General features: G+C 46.1%; 10 protein-coding genes across 10 annotated transcripts; 6 read left to right on the top strand and 4 right to left on the bottom strand.

The window, feature by feature from the left end:
- Window positions 1-1,980: 1,980 nt before the first annotated feature.
- On the bottom strand, window positions 1,981-2,967 carry N7481_011933 (uncharacterized protein; the record flags this gene model as incomplete). Its single annotated transcript, XM_057271152.1, has 1 exon — window positions 1,981-2,967. One exon carries the CDS (start codon window positions 2,965-2,967, stop codon window positions 1,981-1,983), a length of 987 nt encoding a protein of 328 aa, XP_057118326.1.
- Window positions 2,968-3,003: 36 nt separating this feature from the next.
- On the bottom strand, window positions 3,004-3,402 carry N7481_011932 (uncharacterized protein; the record flags this gene model as incomplete). Its single annotated transcript, XM_057271151.1, has 1 exon — window positions 3,004-3,402. The coding sequence occupies one exon, from the start codon at window positions 3,400-3,402 to the stop codon at window positions 3,004-3,006; it is 399 nt and encodes a 132-aa protein (XP_057118325.1).
- Window positions 3,403-3,888: 486 nt separating this feature from the next.
- N7481_011931 (uncharacterized protein) lies at window positions 3,889-5,056 on the top strand (the record flags this gene model as incomplete). Its single annotated transcript, XM_057271150.1, has 4 exons — window positions 3,889-3,918; window positions 3,982-4,069; window positions 4,325-4,849; window positions 4,902-5,056. The coding sequence occupies 4 exons, from the start codon at window positions 3,889-3,891 to the stop codon at window positions 5,054-5,056; spliced, it is 798 nt and encodes a 265-aa protein (XP_057118324.1).
- An 890-nt stretch (window positions 5,057-5,946) lies between these two features.
- N7481_011930 (uncharacterized protein) lies at window positions 5,947-6,173 on the top strand (the record flags this gene model as incomplete). The annotated part of the gene is made up of 2 exons (XM_057271149.1): window positions 5,947-6,035; window positions 6,107-6,173. The coding sequence occupies 2 exons, from the start codon at window positions 5,947-5,949 to the stop codon at window positions 6,171-6,173; spliced, it is 156 nt and encodes a 51-aa protein (XP_057118323.1).
- A 183-nt stretch (window positions 6,174-6,356) lies between these two features.
- Window positions 6,357-7,042, top strand: N7481_011929 (aldehyde dehydrogenase (NAD(P)(+)) ald5; the record flags this gene model as incomplete). The annotated part of the gene is made up of 3 exons (XM_057271148.1): window positions 6,357-6,416; window positions 6,455-6,698; window positions 6,900-7,042. Coding segments are annotated over 3 exons (447 nt in total), but the record flags the coding sequence as incomplete, so codon positions are not given.
- A 473-nt stretch (window positions 7,043-7,515) lies between these two features.
- N7481_011928 (uncharacterized protein) lies at window positions 7,516-8,046 on the bottom strand (the record flags this gene model as incomplete). Its single annotated transcript, XM_057271147.1, has 2 exons — window positions 7,516-7,789; window positions 7,844-8,046. The coding sequence occupies 2 exons, from the start codon at window positions 8,044-8,046 to the stop codon at window positions 7,516-7,518; spliced, it is 477 nt and encodes a 158-aa protein (XP_057118321.1).
- A 1,087-nt stretch (window positions 8,047-9,133) lies between these two features.
- N7481_011927 (uncharacterized protein) lies at window positions 9,134-9,470 on the bottom strand (the record flags this gene model as incomplete). The annotated part of the gene is made up of 2 exons (XM_057271146.1): window positions 9,134-9,406; window positions 9,459-9,470. 2 exons carry the CDS (start codon window positions 9,468-9,470, stop codon window positions 9,134-9,136), a joined length of 285 nt encoding a protein of 94 aa, XP_057118320.1.
- Window positions 9,471-14,887: 5,417 nt separating this feature from the next.
- Window positions 14,888-15,427, top strand: N7481_011926 (GFA family protein; the record flags this gene model as incomplete). The annotated part of the gene is made up of 2 exons (XM_057271145.1): window positions 14,888-15,198; window positions 15,253-15,427. 2 exons carry the CDS (start codon window positions 14,888-14,890, stop codon window positions 15,425-15,427), a joined length of 486 nt encoding a protein of 161 aa, XP_057118319.1.
- Window positions 15,428-17,716: 2,289 nt separating this feature from the next.
- N7481_011925 (uncharacterized protein) lies at window positions 17,717-18,835 on the top strand (the record flags this gene model as incomplete). The annotated part of the gene is made up of 3 exons (XM_057271144.1): window positions 17,717-17,858; window positions 17,930-18,037; window positions 18,177-18,835. The coding sequence occupies 3 exons, from the start codon at window positions 17,717-17,719 to the stop codon at window positions 18,833-18,835; spliced, it is 909 nt and encodes a 302-aa protein (XP_057118318.1).
- Window positions 18,836-19,331: 496 nt separating this feature from the next.
- Window positions 19,332-21,284, top strand: N7481_011924 (Zn(II)2Cys6 transcription factor; the record flags this gene model as incomplete). Its single annotated transcript, XM_057271143.1, has 1 exon — window positions 19,332-21,284. One exon carries the CDS (start codon window positions 19,332-19,334, stop codon window positions 21,282-21,284), a length of 1,953 nt encoding a protein of 650 aa, XP_057118317.1.
- Window positions 21,285-23,420: the final 2,136 nt, after the last annotated feature.

The raw sequence follows: 23,420 nt of genomic DNA, 5'->3' as shown, positions 1-23,420 counted from the left end.
TAGTTAACATTAATATGTTCTGTCAATAGGGGCGAACGGTCCTTTATGATATTATACAAAATGGCAATATTCTTCTCGTACATGTTCTTCTTAATTTTAAGATACTAGATCCAAATATTCATAATAGGTATGGCTAGACTTGTCACGGGCATCCTTGGGGGAGGATGACGATGATTAGTTACCGCGCGCTACCTTAGTATATATGTATTGGTGCCTAGGAATATCAAAGCAAGAGCTTTGATATAGTGGACTTTTTGGTCTATTGGAATTGGCACATGATCCTAGGCATTGCCGTTACATATAAATACTATAGGTAAATAAAAAAGCTAAGATTTAAACTAGGGATAAATTAGACTTAAACCTAAAACTTCTTAAAATCTAAGGTTTATTATATAAAGAAAGTTATTTATAGTTAGGGTAGGAAAAACTATATATAGTTAGAGTAGTAGGGCGAATACTGTCTATACTTAAGGATTCCTCACCGCTGTACAGTTAGCCTGACTGCACTAACCCTTTTAGGATAGGTATAAGCAACCTGATAAATACTCAACTCAACCTGTACTGTTTTGTTAATTAACCATATGTTAAAAATCAAAATTCGCAAATCGACAATCAGATAATAACGATAGGGAACCAGAGTCTCCCTTGGTCTAGTACTGCAACCTCAATATTGTCAATAAGAAGGTGTCAGCGCATAGAGTGGTAACTTACCACTAGGACCCTTCGGGATAGGCTTATTCATCGATCACCTATTTCCCCTTGGTGACTATTCGTATGAGATCGGAATTATGGTGTCATAACACGCCATAGCTCGATTATAAAATCCCCTGAGATCGCTTAATTGATCTCAGGCATCAATCAATCCTTTTTATCCTGAATTGGTTCCACTTGATCTTATTCACCCTGAATGCATACTAGTCTATACACTTTTAGCAAGTGCTGATAGAAGGAATTACCGAGGTTCTCTCCATGACGTTGATACTTCATCACATTATACCCATTTCCGTTTTAGGAAATGGCCACTCAGTGAGTTACGCTACCTTTGAATGACTTGCCGTAAGGTAGTCCTATTCTCAAAGATGGACGACTAGGAATTGAACAGCGGCTACCTCGGTAATGATAGATCTAGCCAACATAATTAAACTACTGGAATGGCATATATAAGTAGAGAACGATAACTCTCTGTCAAAACTAGTTCACTTCAAGCTTAATCTCCGAGATGAATGAAAGCAAGTCAGTGGCAATCTTCGGCGGACACAATCCAAGGAGAGCAAGCTCCGTTACCTCAACGGCAAAGGCCAACACTAAAGTTGAATGAGGTATGGGGTCTTTGGATTTATGAGCTCGGAATTGTCGACCAATGATGTCTCGGTTAGCCGTTTCAATACTGCGTGCCGATAAAATAACTTCGTGCAAATCGGGATGTCTTGAGATCCGCTGTCCAAAAATATTCAAACAACTTATAGTTTTGGCTTGATCATCACTAGGGATTTTTTGAGCCACTACACAGTAAAATGGGAGGGCATTAGGTTATGGTTGATTAATATCCTCAGACGTGGGTACTTATTTGGCAGACATTCGGCTTGGACGATGTAAGTCTTGTATGTCACTAAAATGGAGCTACAACTAGTTATTGCTTATGCGACTAATTTCGCTGTCATTGACGGAACTCCATTCGGAATTAAGTACGGCTGTGATTAGAGAATAATCCTCGTGTTTAACAGATGCGGACGGTATAATTTTTGAGAATAATACCACTTATAAGGGGCTATTGAAATATGCGTTCCTGGTATTAGGGTTTAAAGAAACATGGATTGTGTATCTCTAAGTTCTACTCCGGATACATATGACCACACCAGAAACTAAAGTACTGCCCTCTCCGTTGAGCTTTGGAGCCTATGTGCGAGAGAAACACCAGCCAATCGACCGAAAGTCAAGGATCTCAAAACTGAAGTGGCCGGAGGATATTCTTGGCATTTGTCAGTTCTTAATCTCATCACAGAAAGGAATTCGTAACGCACCATTGTAGTAAAGTCCGGTAAGCTCTCCAGTGGCCCAGAGACCAGGAATAGGCGCACCGTTGGGCGTCAAAACCTGGGAGTCAGGGTTGACCTTTACACCACCGAAGGTGAAAGTGATTTGGGTAGTCAGGGGGAAAGCATAGAAGGGAGGGTTGTTGAGGGGATGGGCCCAATTCGATTTGTTGACCTTCAGGCCGGTTGTAGCTTTCCCGTCAAGCTTCATCAGGTCCAGAGGACGGTCATTGCAAGCCGAATTGAACTCGGTAATGGTTTTCTCAAGCTTGGCCTCCTCTAGACCAAGCTTTTTCGCTAATTCAGCGAGACTATTTGCTTCAACAGGCTCTTGATCTGTGGATTCATAGACCCAGCCAGGACGAAAGCGTTTCATTGTAGTAGCGTCAGTGATGAAGAATCCTTTGTTTTTATGGTCACGCCACAGTTCAACCGCGATCATTTCAAAGGTTGCAAAGAGATGTCGCTTCCCTTCATCATAGAATCGCTCGCAGTTCTCGTTGACCACGATACCGTAGTTGTGGCCCCAAATAACGGCATCTGGCTTTGTAGCGCGAGTGTCAACCATTTCAGAGTGAATGCTATCGAATGACCCGGCGGTGTCGGCACCAACTTCCAAAGCCATATTCAGTCCTTGGCCACGATTGTACTTGAGACCGGGTGCAATGATTTGAAGCTCATGTGTCTTCGGACCGATGTATTTTGCCAGCATTTCCTGGCTTCCTTCAAATCCGCCGCTGGCCAGCATCACGTCGGGGGCATAGAAATTCTCCAAGAGGGCATTGGCTCGGCGAACCTGCAGTCCATTGATGCGTCCTCGGCTGTCCGTCAAAAGGGCCCGACCTTCCGTTTCCCAATGAATATCACAGTTATCGTAGGTCTTGATTTTCTTCATGAGAGCTTTGATTATAGCCCAGCCGCCTCCGTCAGGCATAACAAAATGTTGGTTTGTTTTGAATTCGAGGAGGACCTATAGCCTTTGGTTAGAATAAATACGAAACATATCCCATAGACCACTAACATTCTTCTCTTCGTGTCGAATAAAGTTTACCCCGCGGTCCTCGACATACTCGACGCTAGCTTTGGCCTCCAGAGCCAGTTTGCGGCAATAGTCCAAATCAGCTTGACCGTTGCTAACCTGAATCATCTCCTGGATCCAGTCCTCATCAAAAGTCAAGTCTCGACCCATGCGAAGAAAAGCACCTGTCCAGCGAGATGCACCACATCTCTCGCCATTTTTTCCGGCTTCAACCAGAGCGACGCGAGCGGTTTTGTTTAGTCGCTCACAGGTTTCTAGGAAGTTTAGGGTAGTCATGCAGCCGGCAAAGCCTGATCCCACCACGATCAGATCATAGGAGAGAGAGCTCATTGTGAAGGTTACGTTGAAAGGAAGTTAGGAGGCCTTTGTCAAACAAATGTAGGGTTTATAGATTCAGGAAGCGCCCAGGTATTCAAGATTTCGTGTGGTTGATGCGGGGAATTCCCCATGGGGAGCGTGGCGACTTTTTATGTGGTCATGCAGGTTCAACCCGCGACGCCTCGGAACCCCGCTTACCCCGACATTTCGAGATTATTTCCTGCGCAGGTCCTTTGGCATCATTGCTCGGCAGACGAGAGAAGGCTTCATGGCTGGGGCGTTTTGATCCGGTGGAGAACCCGTTGCCGATCCCCAATCTTTCGTAAAAACTTAAATTTAGACCTCGAAAAGCCGTCTTGGCATGATGGAAATCGGCGGGAGGAAAATATGCCGCATGCCCTCCCGGAATTGATAAAGTAGAGGGAACGCAGAGCGATTAATAGCTAATCCTCACCAGAAAAAGATAGCACCACTGTTTCAGCGATTCTGGAAGAAAATATGAAGTCAAGAGACAACGTCCCATTCCAGGTAGGGTTTCATGATTGTACAGCACTGCGAAATCGAATGCTAACGCCAGACGATAATATTTAGTTGGAGGATCCAACACTTTTGAAACAACAGTCATTCGTGAATGGTAAATGGGTCGAAGCGTCGTCTGGTGCGCGCTTTGAAATTGTGGGTATGATCTGAAATAAGACCCATAGGAAAACAAGTGGTGATACTGATTCAGGTGCGTGCCGAAAGATCCTGGTACCGGTAGCCCGTTCGCGTCCTGTCCTGCAAACGCCGCTGAGGATGTAGATTATGCCGTGCGCACATCCTATGATGCCTTTGAACGTTATCGCCAGACCACCCCTCGCCGCCGAGCGCAGATACTTTTACGCTGGCATGAACTTATGACTGCCGCCAAAATACATCATCTTCGATGATGCAGACCTTGAAAAGGCAGCAGAAGCTTTGATTCAGCTTAAGTGGCGACACGCTGGTCAGGCATGTATTACTGCAAACCGTGTATACGTTCAGAAAGGCGTCTATGACGCCTTTGAGAAATTACTCGTGCAAAAGACCAAAAAGCTAAAGCTTGGTCACGGAGCAGCCAAAGATACTACTATTGGGCCACTTACAACACCTGGGGGAGTAGACAAGGTTGAGTCTCATGTTAAGGATGCTATCTCTCATGGTGGTCGACTGGCATTCGGAGGCTCCCGTCCTGCTGGGCATACCGGATATTTCTACCCTCCTACCATTATTGCCGAGGCTAACGAAAGAATGCTGGTCGCCAACGAGGAGACGTTCGGACCCTTGTGTGCTCTCTTCCGATTTGATAACGAGTGCCAGGCGGTAGAATGGGCGAACAACACCAGCATGGGCCTGGCATCATACGTCTTCACCCGAGATGTGAACCGCACATGGAGACTCCTAGAGAGCCTGGAGGCTGGTATGATCGGATTGAACACAGGTGGGTTAAAATTTCAGTAGATGACTGGAGGACTAAGCTTACGGGTATCTAGGTAACCAATCCGCCGCAGAAACGCCATTTGGTGGTATCAAAGAGTCTGGATACGGAAAGGAATCCGGGAAAGACGTCGCAATTAATGAGTATTTCATTACTAAGTCGGCTACACTCACCTTGGACGAATGTCCTCTCGCAAAATGCAATATGTAGAGGCTTTCCGCCTCTTGTGATCCCTTGAAAAGCTGATAGACTCTAATTAAAAATTGAGGAGTCACGTTCATTTGTTCCCATCAAAACATGTAGCATTCACATCGAAGCAGGCCTTATTAAGTTTACCTGTAATAGTTACCGACTTCCCGGACCTGGCTAACTTAGCAGTCGTAGAGGCGAGGCGTTTTGACACATATTACTGAGAATTATCCTCCAAGTGGGCCGTTGGCCTGCTCGGTTCCTGGGCAGAATGAGTTATTGGTCCTCTCTAAGTAGAAATTCCGCTCCGAGTATAAATTATGGTCGTCCCTAGATCGACATTCATCTTATCTCGGAATTCGTAACAGCATTATACTTTAAAGTTGTCGAGAATATCCCGTGATCTCCTCACTCCGACTTCGCCATCTGAAAATGCCCCTCCCCCTCGTTTGTACTACAGTATTTCTTTTAGCTGTGAGGAAACGAGTCCTACTCACCGAATTGGCTGTATCTTGCATATGTTCTAGGAATTATCCAAAGAGTACCAAACGTTGTCTTGAATTCTCGGAACATGTCCTTCCCATCGGTCTCTCTATTGACGGAGAGTTTGTGCGCAGCAAGTAAGGCGCCCAATTCGATGTTGAGGGCACTTCTACTGGCCAGCGTCTGACCTCGATAGTCGAAGGTTGAGAGGACAATGCTGATGATGCCGTGAAGTAGCACGTTGAGTGTCCGACGCAGGTGACTGGGCTCATTCTAACCTCACTGACCATCTCTCTTGCGCAAACTGACCAATTTCCTTGAGGAGAACAAGGATGAGCTCGTGGCATTGGAGTGTCTCGATAGGGGCACGACACCTGGGCAGTGTGGCTCACTGGATCTTCCAGGATCAATCGGTACTATACAGTACTATGCCGGTTGGGCCGACAAGGTTCAATATCTCCAACACACTAGCCTTCACCCGCTGGATTGGTGTCTACGGCCAAATAATTCCGTGGAAGTGAGTTCCCGTGCCGTCACATGCTTGCTCGCTTGTCTGGCAAGAAGTCACTAACAGTAACACTTGACTAGCTTCCCGATGATGATCTTTAAGTGGACGATTGCTCCTGTGCTTGCCACCGCAAATACCATTGCTTAAAGTCGGCCGAGACTTCTCCCATTTCTGCTTTGAAGATTACGAGTTGATCGCGAAAGCCGTTTCCCCAGGACAACGGTGAGTTTAGTCTCAGGATATGGCAAGACCGTTGGAAGTGCCATAGCTCACCATAAGGATGTGGACACGGTTGTTCTTATAGGTTCTACCGTGACTGGCCGGGACATCATGAAGGCCGCCACGTCGTCTAACTTGGAGGCGACGCTTGAACCTGGCGGCAAATCACCAGTAAGTACATCGCCCAATGCAAAATTGCGAGTTTATAGACAAGTGAGTATCTTGGATCCTTTGAAAAAACCATCATCTTTCCGGATGCGTATATCGATGCCGCTGATAAATGGTATGCTAGAGACATTAATATGAACTTCGGCCAAACATGCCATGCTGGAACTCGATTTTGTGTGCACAAAGATGTCTATGGCGAGTTTCTTGCCAAGTTTACACAGCACATAAAATCAATTACTGTCGGACATCCCTTTAACAAGGCTGCAGATCATGGTCCTCCTAACAGTATGACAAGATCCTGGGGTATATCAAGTCCGGTCAGCAAGAGGGTGCTACCATCCACCTAGGCGGCAAGGCACTAAAGAATGATAAGGCGGCTATTACATTCAGCCCACAATCTTCACTGACTTTTTCCCGAGATGATATTTCGAAGGTCAATCCATTCTCAGATCTGGTCTTGTTACTGAAACTTTCCTCTTCGATTAGATGACGCGCGCGAAGAGGTTTTTGGGCTCGGAGTCGCCAATTCCGAATTCTCTTTAGATGGAGAGGTCAATAAACAGGCTAATAGTAGGACATACGGCCTTGCAGTGGCATGTCATACCAAGGGCTATGAGCGGGGCCATTCGGGTCACCGGGGAGTTCGGTGCCGGAACGACATGGGTTAATATGTACAAATTCGTTCACTGGAGTGCACCTGTTGACGTTTTGATGGTAACGTATACCATAATATATGTAGAATTTTCATTGCCCGCTTGTAGACCTGCCAACAGAAAATTCCAAGCCGGGTTCACATGCAAAGGTGATCTAATTTTCCGAGGTGCGTCATCCCTGTAACACCACTTCTTGGCCAACGGTACATTCTCCATTGTGGCAGATATCAAGAATTTACATGCGACCTATTCCAAATAGCTTTTAAATCTCTCTTGATATGTCTATTTAATGCCTTTTTGAAAGAGAAACAGCAAGCTATATCTCATCATGTGAAGAGATATTATACTATCAAATTTCCACATATTGCCTGAATAATGATGCAATTCTTTTTTCTCTGTCATCTCAATTTCCCCGAATAATTTGGAGCGAGTTTATCCCTTACAGTTCCCTAGCCCTGAACCACAGTATCCTGATGATTCTCGACATCCCGTGCCCAGGGTAGGGAGTAGTGGATCTTGTGTGCGTTGAAGGTGAGCGCGGAGAAGCGGAAGAGGGTGACGGGGGTTTGGACGAGGGTGCGCGTATGCGTATTGCCCTCGCTGACGATGGCCAATAAGGCATGCGTCGGGGTTGATAGATGAGACGAACTGGGGGCTAGAGGCGACGACTTAGGGGTCGACGAGGCTGATGGAGTAGGCAGGGCTTCACGAAACACCCAATTCCTGTAGAGAGAGAGAGAATGCGTGGGTTGGGGTGGCATTCAACACTGGAGGTACCTTTTGTCCACGATCGAGACGCCGTGTTTGCTGGTAAACTCTTTCTCAACTCCCACAGCAATCTTGTTCTCTCCGGTCCTCTTAATGACCTTCACCTCTGCGCTGAGTACGCGCGGCGTCTCGGTCACTTGCTGACCCACTCGTAATGGGTTCGGTTGACCGTAAGCATCCCGCGGCCAGCGCACCTCCCCTCCAGCCCACATACGGCGAGTGAATGGCGGTTCGGGTTGTACGAGGCGTCGGTCCCGTCGGCACAAAGCTCAGTCTTTAAGAAGGCCGGGGCGAGCGCGGGCGCAGCCGGGAACAGTGAGGGCGGTTGAGCGTAAGCATCAGGAGGTGCAGCTGGTTGGCATCCAGAGTCTGCGTGCGGGTTTGCGGGCCTAGTGACTGGAAGCGCGAGAGGAACGAGGAAGCGATCGACGAGGTTGGCGGACGGGGATGCGAGGAGAAGGGGGCGAGTTGCGGCAGAGCCTCACCTGGTTTAAGGCTCGTCATGGCCGATTTGCCGTTTGTGGTGTTAGGCTGCCCTCGTGGCGTGGCTATAATGAGTTCACTGATAACGCGGCCGACGGTTGTCCGCGGCTGGCTGCATCTTAGCTAGGAGTTGTGAGAATGCTGGTAAAGCAGAGATTAAAAACCTAGTTAGGAACTGTGTGGCAGATGCGTTTTTATTGCGAGCTTGATTAGTTGAGCTGTTGCTGGTTTTCTTTTGAGTTTGAACGGCGACGGTTTGTTGTGGAAACAGCGGTAAAAGCCTTAAACGGTGAGTGTGTATTTAGGAGAAGGTGTGGTTTAATAAGTCTTAAAAGTTGGTTGCGGTAGAGAAGGTTTGGGCTGTTGCAGAACTGAGGCATTGGTAGGTTGTGGTCTGGTGTAGAGGTAGTGGGGGATGTTGAGTAGAGAGGTTGATAAAGCTAAGACTTCAGAAGAGCAGGTTGGTTGAGATTATTGCGGTCCTGGTTCAGGTATCGTAGTAGACTGTTCAGCGGCTGTCTCAATGTTTATGGTTGAAGGTTCATCTAGCAGAATTAGATGCTGGTACTGTTTCTAGAGGCGGTTACTATGATGAAGATACAGTACTTTAGTGAGTGACAATATTAGGTATTTTAAAGTTAGGCTTTAAATCACAACAGATAATCTGCTATCTACAGTCTGTTAAATAGAGTTATTATATCTCTTCAATAGGGTTTTTCTGAAGTATGTAAAAGGCTTGGTTGATCCACATACAAAACAACACACTGATCCACCAAGACCTGAGGGAGGTTTGCCATATAAGCCATTCTGTGCCAGTTATAGAGTGGTAACATTGCAAAGGACTTGTCTGTAAAACAAGAGAGCTCTCGCAGCGACGGTTGAGTAGGTGATCGGGATCGGGTGGAGAGGTTTGTCATTACAATGTGAGGTGGTTCGGTCCGGTGGAGCGCTGGGGTTGACGGGGTTGGAGGATTTGAGGAGCGAGGAAGGACAACGAAGGGCTAAGAGGGGATTTTGGGCTTCCAGCCCACCCTGACATCCGGATGTTGCAAACTCATCTCTCGTTGTCCCCGAGATACTAAAGTCATTCTGGAATATCACCTTGACCAAAATACACAGAAAAACTCTCTCCTGGACCCACCGCCAAGGCCATAGCGGAGATCAGTGATTGAGCGGCCCTCGTTAAATTGAGGGGCGTAGTAATAAGCGCCTTCTATATTACGTTCCCTAGGTACTGTAAGATGGGATATGCTCGATGGCTATCTGCGTGGGCAGATGAGGGAGAGAACGAGAGAAAAACACCATACCCGCATGGTGCACGTATAGTGTGTGTAGTAGGCAGTACCCTAGAGAGAATAGCGCATTAGAGCATTCGAGCCCTTAGCATAACCGCAACGTGCATCCGAATAACGAAAATAACATTGACCCGAGAGGTGGTCGAAGGTAAACTAACTATGCTAACACTGGTACTGAAAAGAAAACAAATATGCTGCCTAAGACCTAAGGCTGCCATATGATTAGCTGTTGAGGATTTTGTGGGGTTTGAAAAGCAGATGAAATTGTGCCTTCAGCTAGCAGTGGTGGTGGTGTCGGCGTACAAAGCTGGAAAGTAATATTTTTAAGAACACGGTCTTGATCAAGAGGCTTAAGACCAGCTCCTACAAAGCCACGTGCATATATTTCCGTGATTGAAAACTGATTCGCGCTCAGGTGGCCCTGACTTCGCCATCGTCCAAACACAAGAATCAGGATGAATCCGCTGGTCGCCACTCAGAATTTCGGTGGACATAGATGTAGGAAACCTTCCTTATCAATATGGTTTTTGCCGGCAACCATCATTTCCTCAACTAGCTTCCCGTAGGTTCGCTTTAGCGGGACAAACACACGAACATCTAGTGGTTGTAATAGATTTGAGGTATGTATACAGAGACAAATAATTGCCTGCTTTTCATAGAGGGTGTCTATTTTTTGCTGGTAGGAATGCCACAGTCTAATTATGTTACGGAAAAGGCTCCACCACAAAACATTAGATGACGCACGCCAAGCCGACGAAGACGGCTTCTCAAGTGTTGTGCAGGAATAGACCTTGACATTTCCCGTGGGACTGGTCCCGCACAGTCCATGTGAGAACAATGCGATCAAAATTTACTCCTGTGGGCGGGAAACATGTCAGTCCCTCCCTAAAAGATTTCCGCGGGACTAGGCGGGCATTTTCAATCAGGAAACTTGATATGTTGATCAAAATTCATAAATTGTGCAGTTATTCTCCGTAATCTGAGGTTATTGTATGTATGGCATAAATTTTGATGTTAGTGTATGGATTGAAGTGAATCTCAGGTTGTGTTGAGCTAGGACTACTAGCTGTTATACGGGACAAAAATATATTTCTGCATTAGTAAAATTGATTTTTGCACATCACTCATGAAGTCCTCTACAAAAAGAAATCTATATATTGAACAAGGTCTGATCAAATGAAAACTGACTACCTGGTTGGCCAAGAATAGATATTACAAAAATCACTGAGAAATTGGATAAGAAAAACGAGATTCAGAGCTTCCTATAGAGAACATGTATAAGAGACAGTACTTTATGAGCATTGATCATCCATTTTATCCATCTTATCCATCCAAAATAAGAAAGGTGCCGCGTTTTTATACATATAAAGGTGTTGGCGGGACTGATGAGAATTCCCATGGGCGGGACTAAGGGAGTAGGTCACTGCCCGCGTATGCTCATGGGCAGGGAAACGGGGCCGAAATTTTTCTAGTCCCACGGGGAATGTCAAGGATTATGCTGGAACTTCGGTAATTCTTACGCATATTTGAGCCTAGGGAAGAGCTTGAGGAAGAGCCTGTTTTACCTGAGCAAAGCACACAGCGTGTTTCATAAAGAGTTCGAAAGCATTCGAGGCTACTAGATGGATATGAGTAGATTGATATGAGATATAATTCATTTCTATAGTAATACTAAAATACTCTTTTTCAGCCGAATACCTTATCGTGACAAAAGCGTTACAGCCAAGGCCTCGCTTGAATTGCATAAAATATGAAAGTCATATGAACACTAATTTTTGCCCTAAAATGGGCCTAATAGGCCGTATGGGCTGGCCCACGTATGGAAAAAAGCTGATATATCTGTCCACTGACTCAGATGGGCCGGCCCATGGGCATTGTCCAGGTCTAGCCTCTACTTCATATCATCCTCCCCCGCAAATAGGAATATCGACTGGCGCGAACATACCGTCGATACTAAAACTCAAAAGATTTAACTTTCGTCAACTTGACACACTGAAGACTAATCATGTCGCCGACTCGTTCTTTCAAGTTTTCGTTGTTGCATTAGCCGAGGATACAAGCAACCTCGCGATAACGCCGATGTGCCAGACCCACTCATCTCAATTGATACTGCGGGGTCATGGGCTATAGAAATGGGGTATATAAATCGTTCCCGAGAAAAGAAAACAAAATCCACTGAGTCAGGATTTGTCAAGGAACCTGTCTTGTGGTCGGAACTGTCCTATATAACGATTCATCCCGCGTTTTATTCATCTTACAATCGATATTCCCTTCCGTCTCAATTGAATTCGGGTTCTGCGCAACAGAAGCCAATTCATAATGGTGGCCTCTATAGACAAGATGCATGGAGAAATCCCAGAAAGATCAGCCGCATGTCATACTGAAGCTCAGCATGCTGAGGACTCCACAAAGCATCAGTTTGAATTTCGACGGGAACCTCCCAGAGTCGCAAATCCGTCTCCCTTAGGACTTTTCTCATTTGCGACTGGTACCCCATCCCACTCTATATATTTCATACGAAAAGTATCACTTCAATACTAGCAGTTTGATAACCGGTGTACGTGACAGGCATTTTTCTAATTTCAACTCTTAACCTTCATGCTCGTGGTATTGCAACACCAAACTTGATCATCGGTGTATTGATATTCTTCGGAGGTCTTGGCCAGTTCCTGGCGGGGATAATGGAGTTCGTGTGCGGAAACACTGTGAGCTCATAACATCGGGGATCAAGTTCAATGCTGACAGCTCAACAGCTTGGTGCTACTTTGTGGTGCTCCTATTCAGCTTTCAACCTTTCCTATTCCATGATTTACATTCCCGGAACCGGGATTATAGCGGCTTACACCGACACGAGCACGGGGAGCGTTAGCTCTGAATTCAACCAGACATTGTCCATGTATTGTTGGGCTTGGTTCATTATGAACGTATTTTACACGGTGGCAGCAATGCGATCCAACTGGGTTTTGTTCATTGATCTAGCTGTTCTTGACTTGGCCTTTCTCCTACTTGGTGTTGGGTATATGGTCAACAGCACCAATATTCTGAAGGCTGGGAATGCTGTCTTATTGGTGACTGCTTTTCTCTCCTGTAAAGTCTTCCCCATGAGGAATTTCCGTTTTCCAATTTTCAATGAACTAACTTGAACATCACTAGATTGGCTCGGTTGCGCTGTTCTATGGGGAGATGGTTTGACTCCCATCAGAGTGCCCACTTTCGAAATGGATGGAAGTTAGAGTAAATTGAGCATCTTGGGAACGTTGCCAAGAGGATGGCGGGTCAGTATAGCTACGTACAAGAACGACAGGATGATGAAATATAAGGATCCAGTGATGAGTGAACGATTCTTTACCACACATTTTTTACGGAGCTGGAAATTTGCTATGAGGATAAATGTATCAAACGTTTTTGTGCATAATGTTCCATTTGACTATAGGTATAAAAACATGATTTAATCCAACTGAATTTCACATTCAAATGAAAGTATTATATGGAGTCTAATTCAACACCAATTTTGGCCTTGAGTTTTTTTTGCCACCGTCTGCAGACGAAAATGCCCGCGCACACCACTCTTGGCTTCATTGCGGTCCCAATACAATCCAATAATCCCTCATCGCATGACAGCGTACTGGGAATCAGCTCTTTCTCGAATTTCTGTCAAATATCTCGCCCAATAAAATACCTGACTCTACCGGTTGTGTACCGAACAAGGGCGCTGCATCATTTGTGGTATTGTGGTTGGCTCCAAGGGATGCTAGAAGGCTGTGTTCGCTGAGCTCACTAAGTTCGCTATAATGATGTGTCCCGCTGACTATGGTAGAACTCTGGATCAATCGAAGACCTACTTTCTCGAAACAGATGACTACTGATGCCCGGCTTCGAATGACGCGTTAATCCCTGTGCGGCCGAAGCCGACCGACCAATGCAACCGCGACTAGAAGTGTCCCACAAACGCGTTAACTAAATTCCCATTGGCTGATCCATGTATCCCTAGTGGCCTTTAAATTAGTATCCCAAGTTTAGTCTTGTATCGGTACCTTTAATGCCCCGCCATATGCAGGTCTAGGCATCGCCATAACCCATTTTGGGTTGGAGTCTTGGAGATGCCGACCCAAAACCCAACCTAAAACCCAATGAGTTAAACTCAACAACCCAGTGGGTTCCCATTTCAACCTATTTTAGCATAATTTATTCATAAATTTTATGTAGTGTATTTCAATACTGTAATGGGGAATTCCGCTCTCAACACCGGTATCCCATAGTCAGGTGATTGGGGCCTTAGTAACAAGGCAGCCATATCGTTTCGGAAGAATAAGTAGCGTTCGTTCGATAGTATCAATAACAACATGCATGTTCCCCCTTATGAATTATTCTCTCTGCGGAGTCTACTGAGGCTGAGGTTGCGGTATCGGTGTATCGCATGTCCATGAAGACTCGAATGCCTTACTAGTCGCATCTCTATAGCGTCACGCTCTGTCTACTACTCTCCTGCACTCTGCGAGTGTGGTGGTTTTGTCTTCTTGTGATCGACCCGTCTGCTTGACAGACTGCCATTGAGCGTTCCCATCTTACAATACTTAATTTATATCTTTTTTTCCTAGAAAGATTTAGATACTAAGATTTTATATATATATACATAGTATTAATTATTATGTTTGAATTTTAGGACTAAAATATACAATAATAAAAGATTTATTAAAAAAGAAGACTTTTTGTAAAGATATATATATTACCCAGTAGGGTATATCATTATCTTTACTATAGAGCTCTGCAATATTTAATTTTAATTACACTAAATTCAGGCATTTTAATATATAATATATATACTTTAGTTATACAATAGTAATAATAATAATTTCAACAATCTAGATATTTCAACAGGTCCACCAAGGTCAAAACCCGCGGTGGGTTGCCCGTGGACGGGTAAAGAAAAAGAAAACTCAACCCAAACCCGCGCTTGGCGAGGTCTCTTTGGGTATAAGTGGAGATCACGTGTCTTATGGATCCGATACCTACTCCGCACATTATTGAGATTACATTTGATTGGACAGATACGCGAGACACGAACCAGGTCTCAAGCTTACTTAGATCTCCAACCTGTGTAGGCGAGAGAAGCCGTTTTCGGGGGCCCCGCTTTTGGGGTCTGGTCCAGCTACCGCTTCCAAGAAATTCGTAAGAAGTTGCGACTTAATAACCGAGCGAGTCACGGTAATATCGGTGGGCTTAATCGCACCCTCCAGCGCTTGAAAATTGCAGCCTCATTTGAAATCAACCTAATATGTCCTCTCTTACCGGGAACCCCAATTCGCATGCGATCACAGAGTTCAACGAGAGACTTGTCGGATACTGTTTATGTGGTTCGGTGAAGGTGACAATCGACGACCCAGATCTATTTACTAGAAGAAGAGGGCACATCTGCCATTGCGCCAACTGTCGAAAGGTATCAGGCAGCTTTGCGGCGAGCAATCTGATCATTGAGGAAAGTAAGGTTCAGATTGAGGACCGTGAAGTCAAGCTTGCTATGTTCTTGGATACCCAAACGGGAAGTGGCACCCCGCTCGAAAGGTGGTTCTGCTCGAGATGTGGAAAGTAAGTGACCATCTTCTGCATCTGCATAAGAGAATCCTTCTTTAATTCTTCCAGTCCGATAAAATCCGTGACACCCGTTTTGGCAGGGAAAATCGTCATGAAAATGGGGCTATTTCCAAGAATCCCTGCACCCGAGTTTGAAACATTTGGTTTGCATAGGCATGAGTGGCAAGGATCTCACCCCGGCGTGGAAAAGTATAAGATAAAGGCATTTGGAGAAAAGCTGTAGTGATAAAAGGCTCTAAGAATCTTTGATTGTACATCGAAGAACTATCGTCAGAAGAATGAATAGAAACTCGATGCCAGTCTTGAAGGATCACGAGAATATAGTGTCCAGATTCATGTCGTCGTTGGCTGCTTAAGATAGACAAGACAGCAAAAAGCAAAACGAAGCATAGGGAGGAATGACAAGTCATGAGTAGAAAAGAAGGAATAACAGGAAGCTGAGATTGAAGTATCGTTTGCTTTTCAAGACACCCAACTCTCCCCCTATCAACCTTGAGCTATATGATTAAAGATCCCACCCCACCAATTTGGCCGTTTGGAGGATATTGGTATCTGTCGGGACATAACATCCCTTTTTTTGTGTACGCATTCTTGCGCGGAGCTGCGGCTCCGGTGTTGTGACCGCCGAGTGTCCGTGCATGGGATTAAGGGGTATCTTGGAACCTGACCTGACGGAGAACACACATCTATCTACATGAATCAATCAACATTTGCTTAGGAGCATAAACTGTCCACTTAACTGTGTACATAGTAGCTAGCTGGTGATACCAACAGTATCAAATTTTGCTTGACCTTGTTTCACCCAAATCCGAAATTGCCTTCCATTTCTTACACAGAGAAACTATCTGGGGCCAAGAATAGATAATGCCTGCATAGTCTTGAAATGGTCAGAGTCAGGGTGTGGAAATTTATGAGAGAGATTCTTTTGATACTTGTAATAACAAGGGTGGCAGTCCCCTGGACCATGATCATCGTAAGGAAGCCTAGGGCAAAGCGGTGACGGAGATGTGGAAGTCGGATCATATCAATTACTGTCACCTTGGACTGGTTCTCGTGCTGTATTTGCGCATAGAGAACGCTGAAGTGGTCGTGGACCGATTCGATATCTTGCTATTGATCAACACGGCACGCCATGAAAGCTGCGAAGGCCTTATCAGGAGAGTCTTGCCCAAGTACTAAGGGGACCGAGCTTTTGCCCTCAAATTGCCTACCCAAAATTACAGGGAAATTACTTACACCATCTAGGGGATTCTAGAAGAAACCAGACAACAAATGCAAGTAGAAGCGGTGGAACTCCTTGAATCATCAAGGGCAGTCGCCACTGAGCACCACGTATATGAGCATAGAAGAATCCGACGCCAACCCAGGATGGAACTGCATAGCCAGCGGCAAGAAGAGCTCCATGCATGCCTTCCAACAGTCCTCTGATCTTCCGGGGAGGGGAATTCGCTTTGGTAAAGAGGAACAAGTGTTTCCATCATTCCTACAAAGTCAAACCACGTTTCATATAAGAGGAAAAGAGGAAAAGAGAAAAAGAGGAGAAGAGGAGAAGATCGAAACAGGGAATGAGGAGAGAGAGATGACTCTTACCTATATCTATTCCAGTGATAAGTCTGGAAACCAGATACGTGGCTACAGGGCCAGGTCCTGCTTGCAAGGCACTTCCAATCACTGATATAAACGAGCCAACGGCCAAGGACCCACGTCGGCCGTAATAGTCAGCGAAGAAACATGAGCTAAGTGTTCCAAACAGGTGGACTGCTTGGAACCAGCCACTGATTGCCCCTTTATAGGAGCTGGCATTTTTACCGCTTTCCAACTCAAAGTATGACAAGAATGAGGGCTGGCTCAATGTCGTGGCTATGATGTTGGCAGCATAGCCGTACGTCAAGCTACCTAGGGAAACAGTTAGGATGATCTGCCATACTCAGTCTCCGTAAGCTCGCATTTAAGAGATAAATATGGGCAAAAGTCATGATTAATTTACATACCAAGTAGCGTGTGAGTGCTGGGTTGCTTTGCAAGCCCATGTTGAATGCTTGTGGGATTACGCCCTCGTCGCAGTATGTATCGCATGTAACACGCAGTGGGATGTCAAGTAACCAGGAGAAAAGGTCACTTTATCAGAAAATACATCGCCATATTTTTAATGATTGAGTATAAATATGCCCAGTGCGATGGGTTCTTGTGGATGTGGAAAGAAGGCGTCTTGGCTTAGATCAGCATATGCCTCGGCTGGTAGTTTATGAAAATAGATCTAGCCATTATCGGTATTTCTCAACAAGACATTAGATATTTATACTGGCTTGCAGACATTATCTGCTTATATTTCAGGCTCAAACACAAGGCGTTTTATGAAGGGCATTAGCCGGTGCCATCGTCCAAAGTCTAAAGCCGTCTTGGCTGCCATATCACAAGAAAGTTATTTAGGGATTCATTCAAAAGTCCAGAAACACATTTACAAACTTTAGGGTCTCTCCACAGGTCAGCGGCGTACAAGCTCTTGGCAGTAATGTCTGGATGCTACCAAAAACACATATCTGTTCATTCTGCTCCACCAGAAAAACATAACCTACCAGGCGTCAGCTACCCGCGATGGTTTGGAGGTTCTGCATCCTGTATGGCTGTAGTGGTCTCTCACCCTTTCGATTTGAGTAAGCCGCACTGCCCTTTGATTGAATGTGCATTAAGTCAGAGATTGGATTTGATTAATATGACCAAACAGTCAAGGTTCGCATGCAGGCAATCAAAGGTGGTGCTAACCATGGCTTTGTACGAATTGGATTCGAAATAGTGAAAGGCGAAGGCATGAAGGGACTTTACTGTGGGGTATGTATACCAGAATATTGTTCCTGGTCTCTCAATTCTGGTTAATTGACGACACGCCGTAGCTCTCAGCTGGATTCATGAGATCACGTCTGTTCTAGCCCATTGCTGTTGTCGTTCTATTTACCGAGGCTAATCTTGCAAAGTGACCTATGGAACGACCCGTATTGCTCTTTACGAAGAATTCAAGAAGATGGGGGACGGCAGATCTATGGATGTGCCAACGCTGGCTGGAATGGCCGCAATTTCTGGGTTTTGTGGTGCTCTTGTGGGAACACCTTCCGACATCGCAAATATTCGCATGCAAAATGATCGTTCATTACCGCCCGCATACCGCCGCAACTACCGCAACGTGATTGATGCATGGTTACAAATGAAACGGACAGAAGGCTGGAAATCTTTCGCCCAGGGTCTATGGCCCAACTGCTTCCGCTGTGCAATCATGACTACCAGTCAACTTGTTTCCTACGATATATTTAAGACAGCATTGCAATGGAGCCTAGGGAGTAAGAGCGAAAGCACATTGATCCACCTTTCAGCATCCTTACTCGCTAGTCTTGTAGCCACTACACTCGTCAGCCCTATGGATGTCATACGCACCCAGTTAATGAGCTCCTCCCAAAGGACGTCTCTTTGGAGGATTCTACAGGGTCTTATGCAGGCAGACGGCTGTCGCTGGGTATTTCGGGGCTGGACGCCGAGCTTTGTTCGTCTAGGCCCACAAACCATGGCCACATTAGTATTCTTGGAGCAGCACAGGAAGATCTACCGATCATGGAAAGGGTACAAAGGTATTAGACCTTGATTGACCGGCATGTAAAACGCAAGAAGTTGGTTAAATGTTACGAATGAAGTCACAAATAGACTGGTTACGTTCAACATATTGCAGTGGGACTTGATCACCCTGACAAAAAGTCCACTTGGTATTCAAAAGAGTATTGTCAATCTCCGAGTCAATACGGGGTTGACCACAGCATTGCCACTGCTTGGCGCTCCAGTAAGGAGTCACGCGCAACCACTATCCACGGTGTAGTGGAAACAAAAACTTTCTTTAGACTTACTGTCTAACCATAGTCAACCAGATTCGCGAAGCGAAGAATTTGTTATCGATAAGGCCTTTCTCCAAGACGTTCAAGGGGAGATGCGGGGAATTGGGGAATTGGGGAATTGGGGAATCTTGCTCTTACATATTGTTGCCCCACCGGATCAAGTCGGCGTTTTCTTCTCGTCATTTCAACACTCATTGTGTCTGGGGCCGCCCCACTGATTAATGAAACAAAATACACAGGCTTTTGGTCAAGATGCCGCCTGCACGAGCCAGACGAGCCTGTACTTTTTGCAACGGTCGCCGCATCAAATGCAATGTGACGGAGTCCATGCCTTGTCACAACTGCGTCGCAGCCAACGTCGAGTGTCACGTGAGGGAATCCGGGAGAGGCAAGTGGCCTCGACAGCCCAAGGTACCAAAAACAGGCAAAGAAGTATCTCCCCAGGCTGGAGTCCACGCTGAGACGGACTGCTCCATTTTATCTACGGCTCAGGAGTCATCCACTGGGCATGCGCAAAGCGCTGAGGGTGGTCCCTTGGATCAACCTACTTTCCTTTGCCAGGACAACGAAGTTTACTTGGGTGAATCGACGCTTTTAGGAGCGGTCCACAGCACCAGACCTGAGCCCAGATTTCATCGAAGTATCAAACCAAGCCTTCGCTATCCACTTCCTGCAATAGCCGCCATCCCTGAATGGGAACATCAGCGAAGGAAGCGCAGGTTGGAGACTTTGGCTGCCGAAGGTGCAATGACGCTTCCAGAAAAATCCGTTCAGAACGTCCTGTCTAAAGCATATTTCGAATGGTTCCATGCGTGCTTTCCTGTGGTTGATAAAAAGACAGCTCTTGACCAAAGTGGCCAAAGTCGTGGAGGAGATATCTCGCCAATGTTGTTCCAGGCGATGATGTTTATTGGTGTCATTCACTGCAACGCAGAGCAGCTAAAAGAAGTTGGCTTGGGGACTGGCGAAGAAGCAAGGCATCTATTCTATAATCGTGCCAAAGACCTACACGATGCTGACGTTGAGTCCAACTCGCTGATTCAATTGCAAACTATGTTCCTGCTAAGTTTCTGGCGCGCCGGACCGCTACTACAAAAGGACTGTCGTTACTGGCTCGGGAGTGCGATTACGCTCGCCCAAAAGAAAGGTATGCATCGATTATTCAACAGCGTGGATCCTAATCAGATGAGGCTACGCAAAAGAATCTGGTGGTCAATTTACGTAAGGGAGCGTCAATGCGCTGCTGCCTTAGGCTTGCCAAATCGAATTCGCGACGAGGACTGCGACATCGCTCCTCTTACAACCGAAGATTTCAATAACCCTGAATCTACCCAGTCTCCCTCCACTGCGTTCGGCCTGGTCGAGACGAATTATGTGATTGAAATGGCAACTCTAGCTAGATTTCTCGGAAAAATAGTCTGCAGAGAGTATACTCCAAACAGCAACCACAGTCCATTGGGCCGAACGTATCTAAGGTCCGAGCTCAATGCTTGGTATCAACAACTGCCGGATTGCCTTCGGTTGGACAACAAAGGCGGGGGTTTGTTAGTGGGCATGCTTCACATGGCTCATAATAATCTGCTCATTCTTTTATCACGACGTGCGTTTATTGCGGAAGCCCATGAGTCCAACCGGGATGAAAGTCAAATCGCTTATCAAGCGGCTTGCCAAATATCTCGAATAGCTGAGGATCTGCTTGCCGAGGACCTCCTTGGCCATGGTCAGATTCATCTTATTACGTGCCTCTTCAATGCTTTGTGCATTCACACAGTGAACTTGCGCCGAGTGAAGGGCACGTCGCGGCTTGTAGCAGAGCACCGGGCCAAAATTTGTCTGTATGGACTTCGAGAGCTACAGAAAACCTGGGAAGTCACCAATTGGATACTTCAACTTTTCTTCCAACATTTGGATCGGTCTGCGGCACAGCTATTGGAGACAAAATGGCGAGAAGACGATGATAATCAGGCCATATTACCATCAGATGGACATACTGTGTCGTCTGATCATCCCAAACTCAGTCCAATGGAGAGTCTTGTGGAACCCACCGAATTGGGACTCAACATGCCATTTCCTTGGCCTTCTGGTCAAGATAATGTGTTTTTGACTGGCCACGAAGGGCAAGACGAATCTTGGATTAACGCTTTTTCGTGCCTTGATGGGATCACCCCCGTTGATCTGGAGCTTCTTGCAGGCTGTCTTACTTGAGAATTTGTAATTATAATAATGAAAGAACTCGATCCATGAGAAAAGACTGTCGTTTTTCTGCCTTGACACCATAAAATTTTATAGTTTGGGCGTTTCTAACTATGATACAGACCCGCTCGAAATCAGTTTCACCTCTTTATTCCCTTCGATTTATTCGCGAACGCTATAATGCATTACACTTGGATATATTATATATAGTTGTTGTATCCTGCATATCGTTCGCGAAGTTGAAACCCTGGATTGAGGTGCAAGTGTGATGATTGACCTATATGAAGTCATCCAGCTATTTATAGTTGCAGCAGCTCATCTCCCTGCTGCCTAGCGGGGTGCCTGCCTAATAGGCAGCCACTCCTAGAGATCCATATACATCACGTGACCTCGGATCTAACTCGCGAGGTCCGGGTAATGACTGGTGACGCGTGGTGTGCACGCTGTGGTCCTGCAACAACGAAATAGAAGGACAGCGACGAGAAAATCCGGCAAAGGGGAGGTTATTTTGCGACAGTGAATGTTGACATTTGACAATGCAAATGAGTGTTGACCAATGAGAAGGCATGTGGTATGACTAATACCCGCAACACCTTGGAAAACAGAAAAACCAGGAATGTGCTAATCCGTTATTGTATTTCGGTTGTGCAAGTATATCAGTGTATGGTGTTTTACGTTGTCTTCGTGACCGCCTCTCAGGAGGTGGTGTGCTAGTCTCTGGCGAGCGCTCATTTTCGTCGGCCATGTCCGGCATATAATTTCTGTGGTTTTATCGTCCTCACTATCAAAAGCGTCCACTTCAGGGCAACGCAGTCCCGGATAGGTGATTGGGAGTGGCTCAGTCCGCGAACTCGTCGCCGATCTAGTCGGGGTCTGAGGGCAAGCTCTTTGGGACCAACGGTACACACGCTTCCGTTTACCAGTCGAGGAAGGTGTAGCGGGTAAATGATGATTTGGCCCTGGGAAAAAATGTATATCATCCGTGACCACAGCTAATTGGCGATGTTCTTTTGTGAGGCCAAAAATGCGATCTGTCAAGAAAACATAGGAATTTGCTATCAGGGGTGGGAAGTTCACCCACCGCTGACCATTTTTGAAGTACGCGGTGATTGGGAAGGTGTGATAGGTTCGAGCGGAGCTGTTGGAAACGGTAGTCTGGAGACGGTAGTGAAGAAGAGTTGGCCCGCCGATTGGTTTACCACTGCGTTCAAGAACAACACCAAGCAACGCCACTGTGGGCTGGGTAGCTTCGGGACAGTGCATAAAATACTTTTCGGTATCTTCTTCATTGCCCGGATGACTACATTGTGTTAGCCTGGTTCTGTAAGAGATGGGGTAAACTAACCGGTTCAAAGTGTGAGCGTGGATGATAATATGAAATTCCTCGTCCTCGGATGAGATGGCCAGGAACGATCCCGAGGAATATATAAAGGTGTTTGGCTTGTAATGGTCGGACTGGTTACCCTCATTAAAAAACCTAACCAGGGTAGGAACTTGCGTAGGAGCTCAATATTCGCTGCAAAGGTTCGGAGATGCGATACGAGGGTTGGCTCTACAGTTCTCCATATTCGGGAGCAAGCGTCACGTTTTGTTGGCACAGCATTGGCGTGCTCTTGAAAATTCGCTGGCAGCCGGCTCCAGGGAACGAATAACCCAAGTAAGATCTCCGCTAAGTCATTCATGTTTGCGGCCGTCTTGCAATGGCCCGGGAACGGCGTCCTCTGAGGCTTTAAATTCAGTTATCTGACCGTTAAAGGTGACAGTGGCGACCTGAGATATGGTGAGAGCCAGAGGTTGCACATGGGTACTGCTCTGAGGGTGTGACGGGTCAAAGTCAACATCCTCTGCGATCGCATCTCGTACATTCGTAATCCGTACGAGCATACAGTACTCGAAGAGTGTCAGACATACAAGATGCTGCCCACGCAATTTCTAGTTATCAAAGACGCTGACAGAGGCAGTGGCGCCGGCTACATAGGTGTATGGTTCTTCAGCTGTAGGGTTAGAAGATTCGTCGACGTCAATGCTGATGGGCTCAATGAGGTCACGCATCTATCACCTGAGCCACCACAGATTGATGCGGATGAATTTATAGCTAATCGTGTAGTGAGTTGGTAGGTTGAGCAAAGTACTTGCCACCTGGACGCC

This window comes from Penicillium waksmanii (genome assembly GCF_028829765.1).
Source record: "Penicillium waksmanii strain IBT 27052 chromosome Unknown utg000009l:1.0-4314994.0:1.0-4318279.0, whole genome shotgun sequence".
NCBI classification, from domain to species: Eukaryota; Fungi; Ascomycota; class Eurotiomycetes; order Eurotiales; family Aspergillaceae; genus Penicillium; species Penicillium waksmanii.
The sequence above is the reverse complement of the archived record's forward strand: the minus strand, read 5'-3'. Positions and strand labels throughout refer to the sequence as shown.